Raw genomic sequence first — 14,391 nt, forward strand, 5'->3', positions numbered from 1 at the left:
CCATCCAATACATCCCCTTGCTCTTGTAAATTCCTCATTGCCTCTAGCTGCCTCTCCAACTGATCCATTTGATCCGGTAGGATTCGCAGTAATCTGTAGTAACCTGTAAACTCTCCTTAAACTCCCACATCCAATAAGAAAAGCATATCACTCTACTAAGGGCCATTTTTGCTTCTTTCAATCTACAGACCCAGAAAATAGCACTGTCTTATTCCTCTATAAAACGCTGCTTCAGGTTATATTAAGACTATGGCTTATATTTTAAGTTTAATCAAGAGACATAAATCATTAAAATATATAATCAAGAAAGAACTCACTCTACTCACTATTACAGACTTATTTTAAGGCCGTGCTTAAAATGCACTTATCTGCTTCTGTGCTGTAACCTTTCCCAAACAGGTCCCTCCGAGATCAGTTGTGAATTTTACTGTTTATTAATTTTTCCAGATGCACTCCGATGCACAGCGATACATGAATTCAAACAGCAAAGGCCGTAACTGTGCAGGTTCACTGTGGTGTCAGTTCCTTTCTCTCTCTCTCTCTCTCTGTCTCCTGCACTGACCTCACCATGTGCTTCCTTTGTCTGCTCTTCTCCCTTTTAAAACTGCGGTTGTTCTGACTTTTTTTTCTCCAAAGTTCCAAAACAATGCAACAGCATATAAAACAGTAATTGCTGCTCCTGGAATTCGAGGAAATCACCTCCAACACCTAAAAATCACCTCTCAATAAAGGAGCAGCTGTTACAGCCAGAAATTTTTCCCGTCCTCCATCTTGGATTACCCAGAAACCTGTCTTCAAAAAGATTAAACTAGATTTGTCAGGAATGACCTACCTGTCATGAATCCCTGCTGGCTCTCCCTGATTAACAGAAAAATTTTGAGATGATCATTTATCCCACCCTTGATCAGGGACTCCAAGAAATTCCCCACAGTTGTCAGGCTAACTGGTCTGAAAGTCCCTAGCTTTCCTCTTTAGGGTTTCTTAGAAAATGCATTTGCAATTTTCCAATCCAGAGGAATGACTCCTATATCCAGGGGCCTCAGCTGCTAGTGAGCGTTTTCTGCTCTGACTTTTAAAATGGCTTGCTTCCCCAATTATTGCCTGTAAAAAGCTTTTTTGAGACTTAGTTTTCTGATAGTTTCTCTGGAGGAGTTTCTTTTCAGATATTTTTCTACCATAGGTACCTTTTTTTCTGGATGGTAACTTTTCTTGATTTTGGATGATTTTAAAAAAGTATTCTGTAGTGATTGTCATGAGGTTAGCCAGCTGGACCGCGGAGAATATGAGTTCCCTGATTGAGGCTGTTTGTCTGGTCCAATCAGGGAGCCTTGACTGACAGATAAAAACAGGAGTGCTTTCACTGTGTCTCACACCTGCACACACACACACCATGGGTGCTGGGGAAAAAAAATAATAAGCACTACCGCACTTAGGTGGTAGTGTGGGGGTTAAATTTAAAAAAACAGGTAATAATAAGCACTACTGCACTCAGTTGGAAAAAAAAAGAAAAAAAAAATCAAAATAAATGGGACATTAGAGGTGGGCGCCGCAGGGAATGGAGTGCATCATTTCTCCCTCCAACTCTATTTTGATTTAGTCCCTACCCTCCCCTTCACTGTTTTGATCACACAGCACTGCCCTTTGATGTGAAGGGCACTGCTTGTCACTGGCCACCCGGGTGTTTTCCTATCTTCCTGGTGGTGGAAATTGAATAAAGATTCGTGCACTTTGTGTCTTCCACAGTGTCTCACACCTGCGCACACACACCATGGGTGCTGGGGATAAAATAAGCACTACCAAAAAAAAGAAGAAAAAAAAAGAAAAGAAAAGAAGAAGAAAAAAAAAGAAAAACAGGAGTGCGTCACTGGCCACTCGGGTGTTTCCTTTCTTCCTGGTGATGGAAACCGAATAAAGATTTGTGCACCTTGTGTCTAAAAAAAAAGAGTGCGCATGTGGTGCCCACCAACACCCTGGAGTTGTTCAGGGAGAGGTGGGCACAGCAGGGAGTGGAGTGCCTTATTTCTCCCTCCAACTCTATTTTAATTTAGTCCCTCCCCTCCCCTTCACTGTTTTGATCACACAGCATTGCCTTTCGTGTAGGGCACTGCTTGTCACTGGCCACTCGGGTGTTTCCTTTCTTCCTGGTGGTGGAAATTGAATAAAGATTCGTACATCTTGTGTCTCTCACTGTGTCTCACACCTGCACACACACAAAAAAAAACAGGAGTGTCAGAGGTTCTGTTCACTCTGAGAGCTGGCCCTGACTGACAGAGATGTATCAGTCTCCATGTGTAAATAACGGGTGACTTGGTGACAGGATACCGGCCTCTGTTGAAATATTTTAGTAACCTTTTGTTGAATGTGTATACACACTTACATCTCTTATGTATCTGAGTAAATGTGTGAGGAGATGGAACATGGTCCTCAGGTACACTATTACAGTGAAACCTGTTAACTGTGATTCTCCTTCAACAGATCGAGAGAGAAAAAAAACAGGAGTGTGTCACTGGCCACTCGGGTGTTTCCTTTCTTCCTGGTGATGGAAACCGAATAAAGATTTGTGCGCCTTGTGTCTAAAAAAAGAGTGCGCACGTGGTGCCCACCAACACCCTGGAGTTGTTCGGGGAGAGGTGGGCACCGCAGGGAGTGGAGTGCCTTATTTCCCCCTCCAACTCTATTTTTATTTAGTCCCTGCCCTCTCCTTCACTGTTTGATCACACAGCATTGCCCTTTGATGTGAAGGGCACTGCTTGTCACTGGCCACTCGGGTGTTTTCCTTTCTTCCTGGTGGTGGAAATTTGAATAAAGATTTGTGCACCTTGTGTCTCTCACTGTGTCTCACACCTGCACACACACAACATGGCTGCTGGGGAAAATATAAGCACTACCGCAGTTAGGCGGTAGTGTGGGGGTTTAAAAGAAGGAAAAAAAAGAAAAAATAAGCAAGAAAAAAATAAACAGGATTGTCAGAGGTTCTGTTCACTCTTAAAGCTGGCTCTGAGGGAGCTGGATCAGTAGAAAAAAAACAGGAGTGCATCACTGGCCACTTGGGTGTTTCCTTTCTTCCTGGTGATGGAAACCGAATAAAGATTTGTGCCTTGTGTCTTTCACTGTGTCTCACACCTGCATACACACAACATGGGTGCTAAAGAACAGGAGTGTCAGGAGTTCTGGTAAACAAAAGAATAAAAAGAGTAAAAAATAAAAAGGAGTGCGGGTTTGAGTGGCTGTCAGAGGGGAGGGCGGTGGTGGTGAGGGTGACCAGAGTTGAGGATGTGCTGGGTGGCGGGGGCCTGGGCTGTATGCTGCCATAGGATATAGCGAGCAGGGCAGTAACAGATCGTGACCACTGCCATTCAACATCTTAAAATGGCAGTGTTCAGCCCCGAGATAGTGCACCAGTTGGAGGATGCTCAGGTGCGCGGTAGAATCCCATCTGTGCTCACCCCTGCCTGTACGGAATTTCACATTGACCTCAAGGTCCCGTACTTCCTGGGGGAACCTATGCCCCACAACCTGAGCCACCTCCGGAATTTTAGTTTTACCTTTTTTAGGGACATAAAAAGGCGGGCCCTATATCAACTGCTGCTGCACACCATCCACTTCTTCTCCCTTATCCACCCATTTATCACTGGATGGTGGGGTTCCACAATGGAAGACTCTCTAAGTGTGAATCCTTCCCCTTTCTCTCGGGGATGTGGAGTGGAGGCTGCTGCACACAGCAGTTCCCTGCAACCACAGATTGTGGTGGCTCACGGACTCCCAGCCCAATTGCTTGTTCCGTGGTGCTGTGGAGTCTGTGGACTATGTATATATTGGGCGTGGACACTTGCACTCCCTTTTTTGATTTTCCTAAAACCCTTCTCTGTTTTTGGTTGCACTTCAGTCCCACGCTCTTGATCTTTGGGTACCCTGTGTGTGTGTGTGTGTGTGGGGAGGGGTTGCGTGCAGGGAGTAGGTCAGAGGACCTCCTCGTGTGTCTACTCCTGCGCCTGGTCATAAACAGGTCCAGGCAGCGGGCCATAGAGGGGGTTGTTAGAGCCAATTGCCTGCCCCTTTTCTGCGATTATGTCAGAGCCTGGGTGTCTCTGGAGAAGGAGCATGAAATGTTCACCAACACCCTTGAGGTGTACAGGGAGAGGTGGGCACTGCAGGGAGTGGAGTATATTATTTCCCCGTCCAATTCTATTTTGATTTAATCCCTGCGCTCCCTGTCACTTTTTTGATCACACAGCATTGCCCTCTAAGAAGGGTACTGCATGTCATTGGCCACTTGGCTGTTTCCTTTCTTCCTGGTGGTGGAATATAAATAAGGATTTAAAAAAAAAATTATTAACAGGAACGTCAGAGGTTCTGTTCAATTTGAGATTAAAAAAAAGGAGTGTCATACATCCTGACACACTGAGAGTTGACTCTGAAGAGGCAGTACTAAAGTTAAGGACTGATCATGTGTAAATAAAGTCTGACTTGGTGACAGAATACCAGCCGCTATGGAGTTATTTCAATTCTTTTCTCCAGATGATCTCAAGTCTGTTTCTTGATCTTCTCTACTGACATAATTTTCTAGGCAATGAATCTTGTAGCTAACACTATGTATTCATGTCCATGTGCTCTCTGTGTTTTTCCCATAGTGTGTCATCCTAATGTCTGTCAGAGTGTTCCTTCTAGTCTTAATCTTCCTGTGATCTTATTATATGTTCTAACTCCACTCACACTCTTATTTATATTCAGTTGCAACATTGCCCTTACACAACAGGATCCATCTACTTCAGGAAGTCTCAGTTATGTCTTTGGCACTTGCAGATTTGACAGTGATGATGCTCTCCTAACAAGCTTCCCAAAAGTCGGCCCAACCCGAACTCTACTGCCTGTAAAATAAAAGCAATGTTTTGCTGAAGCTGAAGATTTGAAGTAAAACTAGAACCCGCTGGAAGTGCTCAGTAGGTCTGACAGCATCCGTGATGAGAGGAACAAAGTTAATGCTTCAAGTCAAATATGACTCCTTTTCAGAGCACTCAGAATTGCCAGAACTGCACAGTATTTCCAGCATTCATTTCAGCTGTCAGAATTCTACTCCACACCAAACATCCTTGACCCATCACTTCTGTAGTTACCTATCGACTCTTAACCACTATGTCAGAAAGTCAAACTTCAGATCCTCATGTTTAAATCTCTTCATGGCCTCACACTTGCAACTGTGGTCTTTTCAAGACTTAATATGTTTGCTTCACGTTCCTGTTATTCTGGTCTCTTGAATTCTCCAGTTCCTTTGCCAAATACCTGCCATACCTTCATGTCATGATCTACAATCTGTAATTCCTTCCTACACTCTCTGGTGTTCACTGTTCACTCTTCCTTTGAGTACTTCTTTAAAACCCGCTATTTTGATTTTATGTCACTCTTCTGAGGTCTCTGTCTCTTGTCAGACTACATTCTGGCAAAGTGCTTTGAGTATTCCTTGCTGCACTAAAGACTCTGAGTGAATGAAATTTTAGTAGTTCCCAGCCCAGCTTTTTATGCAGTGCCCATTCTGCTCTTTGTGTCTCAGTGCTGATTAATGTTACCTATGTAATTTCTACCCCACTCCATTGTTCCTTGCAATTGGGTTATATGTGGGGTCAAAATAGTGAATTCTTTAGCAGTGACTTCTACCTAAGGATACCATTGCATGATAGTGCACAAATATTAGCTTTGTTTCCTGTCCACACAATGTATTAAATATTCACCATTCATCTTCGCCTGACGTTCCTGCATTTCAGAACAGAATCAAGCATTTCATGAGTAACCATTTTGACAAAAGATAGTTGCCCCAATGGATGGAAAATTGGTGTCAGTAAATACTTCTCTCTGTATTTTTCAGTGAAATGCCCATTTTCCTTCTTATCAGAAAACATTTTCTTGGTTCCTGGGAGAAAATAGGGAATTTATATTTGCCAGGAATTGGTGTTGGAGAGACTGTTAGGTCTGAAGGTTGATAGGTCCCCGGGGCCTGATGGTCGACATCCCAGGGTACTGAAGGAGGTGGCTCGAGAAATCGTGGATGCGTTGGTGATTATTTTCCTGAGTTCGATAGATTTGGTATCAGTTCCTGCGGATTGGAGGGTGACTAATGTTGTACCACTTTTTAAGAAAGGTGGGAGAGAGAAAACAGGAAATTATAGACCAGTCAGTCTGACCTCAGTGGTGGGAAAGATGCTGAAGTCTATTATAAAGGATGAAATTACAACACATCTGGATAGTAGTAACAGGATAGGTCAGAGTCAGCATGGATTTATGAAGGGGAAATCATGCTTGACTAATCTTCTGGAATTTTTGAGGATGTAACTCTGAAGATGGATGAGGGGGATCCAGTAGATGTAGTGTACTTGGACTTTCAGAAAGCTTTTGATAAAGTCTCATATAGGAGATTAGTGAGCAAAATTAGGGCGCATAGTACTGGGGGCAAAGTACTAACTTGGATTGAAAGTTGGTTGGCTGACAGGAAATAAAGAGTAGTGATAAACTGCTCCATTTCGGAATGGCAGGCAGTGACCAGTGGGGTACCGCAGGGATCAGTGCTGGGACCGCAGCTTTTTACAATATATGTTAATGATATAGAAGATGGTATTAGTAATAACATTAGCAAATTTGCTGATGATACTAAGCTGGGTGACAGGATGAAATGTGAGGAGGATGTTAGGAGATTACAGGGTGACCTGGACAGGTTAGGTGAGTTGTCAGATGCATGGCAGATGCAGTTTAATATGGATAAATGTATTGTTATCCACTTTGGCGGCAAGAACAGGAAGGCAGATTACTACTTAAATGGAATCAATTTAGGTAAAGGGGCAGTACAAAGAGATCTGGGTGTTCTTGTACACCAGTCAATGAAGGTAAGCATGCAGGTACAGCAGGTAGTGAAGAAGGCTAATAGCATGCTGGCCTTCATAACAAGAGGGATTGAGTATAGAAGCAAAGAGGTTCTTCTGCAGCTGTACAGGGCCCTGGTGAGACCACACCTGGAGTACTGTGTGCAGTTCTGGTCTCCAAATTTGAGGAAAGACATTATGGCTATTGAGAGAGTGCAGCGCAGTGTGACATGAACCCAAGCACATAATCTGCAGGCAGTCAATCTATATAACATTTTATAAATTTCTACTTTGGAAATTGAACCAGTCTGACTCAAGATTGGGATACAGGCAGTCTCTAACCTCACACCTTTAATGCATTGTCTTTTTTTATAAAACCTTAAGTTATCTCGAGAATGTGACTTAAAAGAAGTTCTGGGAGTTACACATTAATGAACCGAAACTTGCAATCCATTCTAAAAGATGAAAGATGTAACAGCAATCTCGGCTTGTTCAATATATTGTTTCAGTTGCGTGACATTATAATCTTTTGCTATAAATTCTGTGTCTTATGATGCTGCTCCACAGCTACCTGATGATGGAGCAGTGCTCTGAAAGCTAGTGCTTCCAAATAAAGCTGTTAGACTATAACCTGGTGTTGTGAGCTTTTTAACAGAATTTATAGGCAGAGAGATCAAAAGATCGTACAAATGGTGGGAGTAGACTGTTGACAGAGTGAATAACAAGTCTCTGCAGGTGAACAAAAGTCAGATGTGTGAGTAAAGTGTCAACAGCTGAATAGCAAGTGAAGAGATGATCTGTGATTCGATTAATTGAAGCAAAAGATAATTACAAAAAATGAAAAATAGGATGGTGCTGGAAACAAAGCAAATAGCTAGATTAACATGCTAGGTATAAGAGTCGCATGCTGAGGACCTAACCAAAGTAACAACTAATCCAAAACTGTATAAACTACATAAGGTAGAGAGGTAATAACCAGTTATCCATGTGATGGTATCAAAACAGGACATCAAAGAAGATTTTATAAATACAGAACAGTATGATGGGGTTATATGTAGCACAAAATTAGTGACATCCCTTCACTGCGCAAAAAACATGTAAAATATTCACGAAACTAGTGAAACAAACAAGGTGTAAGCTGTAAAGCAAAATCTAATATAGTGTGACAGTGTAAAATGGTGGAGGATTACACCACGACACATCCTGACAAGGCTCCACATAAAAGATTATTGCAGAAAATAAAAGCTGATGGAGTGGGGATACCAAATGAATTTGGGTAAAGGGTTGGCTGCTGGCAAAAACAAAGCGTACATTAATGATCCTTTGTTTGATTGGCAGGATGTGATGAGTGGGGTCCCTTTGGGATCTGTGCTGGGTCTTCAGCTTTTTACAATTTGTACCCATGGGTTAAATGAGGGGATCAAGACTTGGGAGTTAAATGTTCGGTTGACACAAAGGTCAGAAAGAATGTATGCTATGGAGATGACACTTTGTTGTACATATTATTAGCGAGAAGGTGAAAATCTGGTAGATGGAGTATTATCTGGGAAAAGGTTCACTTTGGCAGGAAGACTAAAGGAAAGTATTATTTAAACAGAGAACGATTGCAGAATTCTGAGGCTCAGAGGGATTTTTATTCTACTGCATTAGTGACAAAAAAAAACATAGTAAGTAGGTACAGTAAGTGAAGAAGCAGCTGAGGGTATTTTATTCTTTAATACCAGAGGAACTGAACATAAGACGAAGGATGTTATGCTTCAGTTATCCAGGGCATTGGTGTAACCATATCTCAAGTACTGGGTGCAATTTTGGTCTCCTTCATAAAGGAAGGATATAAATGTATTGGAGATAGTGAAGGTGGTTTACTACATTGACACCAGAAATGATTGGGTTTTCTTATGAAAATATATTAGACTGGCCTGGTTTTCATTGGAGGTTTAGAACAGTGAGGGGTGATTTCATTGATAATTGGAAGCTGGTCTTGACAAGATAGGCATGTAAAGGATGTTTCATCTTTTTGGTGAATCTACAATTAGAGGGTGCTGCTAAAATGTTGGCTGTGAATTTGCATAACTCCACTTGTAGATGACACAAAGAGAAATCTGATATTACAGGCAAGAGACAGAAAGCAGTAGTCAGTCTGAAAGATAGAGCTTCAAGTTCTGGCCAACTCCTGTTGCCCCCACCGCAACCCCCCCCCCCCCATTACACAATGCCAGAATTCCCTCCCACCTCCATCCCTGGTGCAAGACCTACCTCCATTCCCACTCCAGATCTTTGCCCCTACTTCTACCAGGGGTGAGAAACTACTTCATCAGACCCAGTAATGCCCTAGCCCCCAGCTTCCCTCTTGCCCAGTGCCTATTGGGCAGCATGGTGGCACAGTGGTTAGCACTGCTGCCTCACAGCGCCAGAGACCCGGGTTCAATTCCCGCCTCAGGCGACTGTCTGTGTGGAGTTTGCACATTCTCCACGTGTCTGCGTGGGTTTCCTTTGGGTGCTCCGGTTTCCTCCCACAGTCCAAAAATATGCAGGTTAGGTGAATTGGCCATGCTAAATTGCTCGTAATGTCAGGTGAAGGGGTAAATGTAGGGGAATGAGTCTGGGTGGTCCGGGCTTCGGCAGGTCAGTGTGGACTTGTTGGGCCAAAGGGCCTGTTTCCACACTGAAAGCAATCTAATCTAATCTACGTGGCTCCTTCAACAGTGGTGCATTCACTGATGAGCACATGTGCAGAAGTGTCCTCAGGCCTGTTCTATCATGGTTAGCTGATGTCATGGGCCCCTGACTCTGAATGTATGGGGACTATTTTGACATTATGGATAAAGCCTTCTATTTAAAATTAGCAGTCACCCTTTTAAGTTGAGAATGAAGGGAATTGTTTCTCTCACTGTTGTGTGACTTTAGGACTTTAGATCAGGAGGTGGTGGAAGTGGGATCACTAAATACTTTGAAGGTGGAGGGGGATAACTTTTTGTTAGCAGGGGAGCCAAAGATTTTAGGGGATAGTGGGAATGGGGAATTGTTTGGCACACAAACCAATCAGCAATGATTTTATAAAATAGCAGAGCAGGCCTAAGGGCTGAATGGCGTACTTAGGCTCCTAATTTGTATGTTTATAACACTCGACTTCCCTGGTTGATAGTGTATGTTTAGAGTGTCACAGTCAATACTAGGTCTACAATGAAGATCTGCATTCAATATAACGAAAACACGCACAAAGTCACCTGTTCTCACCCAAAGAGGTCTTTCCAAGCAGACCTTTTGAAATGGCTTGCCTCATATTGACCTCTATCCAATAATGAAATCGATAAAGTTTGTCCTTGTAGGAAAGCTTCTACAGTTTTTTCTAATTAAATTGTTTAATCAAGTGGATATTTTCTGTTGAAGTAGGTCCCTTTCTACAGTCAGATATTACAACATCACACTCTCAACACTTTTCAGCTGGTCATAAAATGAAGTCTCATAGTTTATTAATTTTCAATTATAGTTTCGCCTGACAGATGGTAGCCTAGCAATAAATGAAAAGCAAAGCTCAAGGTTATTTGCGAACAGCAGGAGGACATGGATATTAAATTAGTTTGAAACTCTCTGCCATCCATTTACTATTCATTGTAAACCACATATATTAAAAATACATCCTTCGTGTTCATTTACCATGTTAGATAAGCTGAGATTTGAAACACAGTGCTTCTGACTGTAGATACTTGTGAATCCAAATTCTGGGGTGAGGCTTGAACCTATAACTCGGTCTCAAGGGCAATTGTATTAGCACTGGTTCCAATAGCTAATAATTTTCATTCTTCATTAGCAGCTCAACAATGGGCTTCTGTGAGGTGCTGTAGGCCATTGCAAGCAACAGCACTGCATTCAATAATAACCTGTAACTTCATGGTATGCCATATCCTTCACCTACCTATATCAGCCAGCCACAAAACTGAGTAAAAGCAAAATACTATGAATGCTGGAAATCTGAAACTCAGCAGGTCTGGCAGCATCTGTGGAGAGAAAAATACAGTTAAGATTTCAAGTCTGGTTTGACTCCTTTTTAGAAATCACATTGGACTCAAAACATTAACTCTCTTTCTCATTCCGCAGGTGTTTTTCAGACCTGCTGAATTTCTCAAGCACTTTCTGTTTTTAAGCCAGAGGACTAACCCTACATCAGTGAATGTAAAAGAGCATGCCAGCAGCAGAATTAGGTTTAAAATATGACATGTGAGTCCGGTGAAATTACAAACAAAACTAATACTAAAGCCTGGAAACAGCATGGCATAGAATGCATTTTAAAGACTAGAAACATATAGACAGGGCTTATTTCCTTCCTACGCATCTTCTCATCAGCCTCTTCAGAGTTGTTATTACACACCTATGACCTCTGAGACAGGTGAGACTTGAACCTCTTGGTTCAAATAAAGACACTATCACTGCCCTCAATGCATCTAACAAAATTAGAGTAAATCAAGAGGAAGAGCCCTCTGCTGGATGGAGTCACAACTAACACAAAAGAAGATGGTTGTGATGTGGAAGGCCAGTTAACGGAATATCAAGCTGAAGAAGCTCACGGCTCAACAATCTTCAGCTGTTTCATCAATAGCATTCCCTTCAACTGTAAGTTAGAAAAGGGAATGTTCATTGATGATCACATAATTCAATACCACTTGCAACTCCTCACGTGATAAAACAACCTGTGAAATGTTAGCTTGCTTTCTCTCCATGGATGCTGCCTGACACGCTGCGATCTCCACTATTTTTTGCCTTCACTGTCTGTGTAGGGCAAGACATACATCACATTCCACCTTGGGCTGATAAATTCGTGCCACATAATGTCAGCCAATGACCAGCACCAAAAAAAAGAATGTAACCATCTCCCCTTGAATCATTATCACCACTGAATGACCCATTCTCACAATTCTTCAATACTTTACACAATATTATTGATCAGAAACATGAACCAGCTAGTCATATAAATACTCATGGCTATAAAAGCAGGTTGGAAATACTGTGGTGTGTAATTCATCACCTGACTTCATAATACCTGCACACCATCTAAAAGGCACAAAACCACTTGCCTGGGTGACTGCAGCTCCAGTAATATGCAAGCAGCTTGGTACAAAAGCAGGCTGCTTGATTGGTACGTCACCCACAATCTTAAACTTTCACTTAATGTACCAACTCAACAAAGCTCCTACCATACCTGTTTCCAAACCTGTGATCTATTCCAGCTAGAAGGACAAGGACAGTACATACATGGGAACAGACAACCTTTAAAATTCCCTCAAAGTCACATAACATCCTGCCTTAGAACTATATTACCATTCCCTCACTGTTGCTACAACTCCTTTCTTATAATACTTTGGGTGTGTCTGCACCTTTTGGTGGACCTCAATGGTCCAAGAAAGCAAAACACTACTACCATCTCAAGAACAATTAGGGATGGGCAATAAATGCTGCACAAGCCTGTAATGCTCACATCTCAATAATGTGAAAAAATGCATTTTCATGTTAATAATTTTAGAAAGTAAATCACTTGACATATATATGCTAATTTTTATGTATTAAATTTTCACTTTTTAACTGAAATAAAACCAGATGAGATTCTGAAACTGGTTCAGTCTGTACTGATAGGTTTCTTGCCTTTTAAAACAAGGCAATCTTTAATAAGCAAAAAGACAAAAAACATAGTAATCACCTCTGCTGCACATTTTGCCCTGTAAAATGCTGGATCTGTAATGCAACCGGCTACTTCAAGCTGCAAGTATGGAGACAGAGCCATGCTGAAAGGAGTAGCTGTAAACAGACACAGTTTCTATGGAGACAGTCAAAGGCCTGTACAGAGAAACCTTCCTGCCTAAGCAATAAGAGCGGCTAGTTTCAAACTGACTACAGGAGAGCTGACGTTTCAGAGGAAGACAAAGCTATGGTGTGAACAAGATTCAGCACACAAACCTGCAAACCTTCAAACTCCAGAGGAGTCACTATTAAACAGAACCAACTTGAGACACAGAACTACTGGAACATAATTGTGATACAAACAATATCACTTGTCATATTCTGGGTAATACTGCCATCAAACATTGGCAGATTTGTTATTACCCTCTTTCATTTCTATCTATATACAGCCATATAGCTGTACAACACGGAAACAGACCCTTCGGTCCAACTTGTCCTTGCTGACTAGATATCCTAAATTCATCTAGTCCCATTTGCCAACATTTGGCCCATATCCCTCCAAACTCTTCCTATTCATATACCCATCCAGCTGCCTTTTAAATGTTGTATTTGTACCAGCCTCCACCACATCCTCTGGCATATCATTCCATGCACATACCACCCTCTGTGTGAAAATGTTGCTCCTTAGGTCCCTTTTAAATCTTACCCTCTCACCCTAAAGCTATGCCCTCTAGTTTTGGATTCCCCCGCCCCAGGGAAAAGATCTTATCTATTTACCCTATCCAGGCCCCTCAGGATTTTATAAACCTCTATAAGGTCACCCCTCAGCCTCCAACACTTGAGGGAAAACAGCCCAGCTTATTCAGCCTCTCCCTGTAGCTCAAACCCTCCAATCCTGGCAACATCCTTGTAAATCCTTTCTGAAAGGCAGGATGGTATGTGACTTGGAGGGAAGTTTAAAGGTTGTGTGTTTCCATTTGTATGCTGTCCTTGTCCTTCTAAGTGGAATAGATCATGGGTTTGTAAGGGGCTGTTGCATGAGCTTTGTTGAGTTACTAAAGAGGATCACACTGGTGATACACTCTGCTGTCAAGTTTCACAACATGCTTCCCATCGCTAGCTGAAGATGCCAACTTCACTATACTTGGGTGATTTAATAACAACCTAGCAAATGTCTTCACTCAAAATCCAGTTGGTTGGACAAAGGCAGGATATCCAGAAATAAATTGTTCCAATAACTTGCATTTCAAGCATTTGGGGAGACAATGGCCTATTGATATTCGTAAAGTCACCATAGTTTCACAGGAGCATAGGACTTGTCGCATTAGAGATGGCTGATAGTAAGATTGAGGGTCACCACCTCTCAGGCAAGGGGAGAGGTTGAGAAGGTTGGACCTTCTAGGTAACTCAATAAAATTTGATTTATTATTGTCACATGTATTGAGATACAGAGAAAAAAACCTTGTTTTGTGTGCTAAAGAAAGGGTTCAGAAAAGATTTACAAGGATGTTGCCAGGGTTGGAGGATCTGAGCTACAGGGAGAGGCTGAACAGGCTGGGGCTGTTTTCTCTGGAGCGTCGGAGACTGAGGGGTGACCTTATAGAGGTTTACAAAATTATGAGGGGCATGGAAAGGATAAATAGACAAAGTCTTTTCCCTGGGGTCGGGGAGTCCAGAACTAGAGGGCATTGGTTTAGGGTGAGAGGGGAAAGATATAAAAGAGACCTACAGGGCAACTTTTTCATAGAGGGTGGTATGTACGTGGAATGAGCTGCCAGAAGAAGTGGTGGAAGCTGGTACATTTGGATGGGTATATGAATAGGAAGGGTTTGGAGGGATATGGACCGGGTGCTGGCAGGTGGGACTAGAT

At 42.2% G+C, this 14,391-nt stretch overlaps 1 protein-coding gene across 2 annotated transcripts in view; it reads right to left on the bottom strand.

Moving 5' to 3' along the window:
- The window catches only part of ppil6 (peptidylprolyl isomerase (cyclophilin)-like 6), a 52,801-nt gene extending 40,177 nt beyond the window's left edge, over window positions 1–12,624 (bottom strand). For both annotated transcript variants that reach the window (XR_015751955.1, XM_087976301.1), the window contains exon 1: window positions 12,541–12,624. Coding sequence is in view for 1 of the 2 variants with exons in the window: in XM_087976301.1 (XP_087832427.1) it covers window positions 12,541–12,624 (84 nt within the window). In the remaining variant the exon portion in view is untranslated. The remainder of the gene's footprint in view (window positions 1–12,540) is intronic.
- Window positions 12,625–14,391: the final 1,767 nt, after the last annotated feature.

This window comes from Chiloscyllium plagiosum, unplaced genomic scaffold (assembly GCF_037043375.1).
Source record: "Chiloscyllium plagiosum isolate Xiang-an unplaced genomic scaffold, Cpla_swu_hap1 HiC_scaffold_3, whole genome shotgun sequence".
Classification (NCBI taxonomy): Eukaryota; Metazoa; Chordata; class Chondrichthyes; order Orectolobiformes; family Hemiscylliidae; genus Chiloscyllium; species Chiloscyllium plagiosum.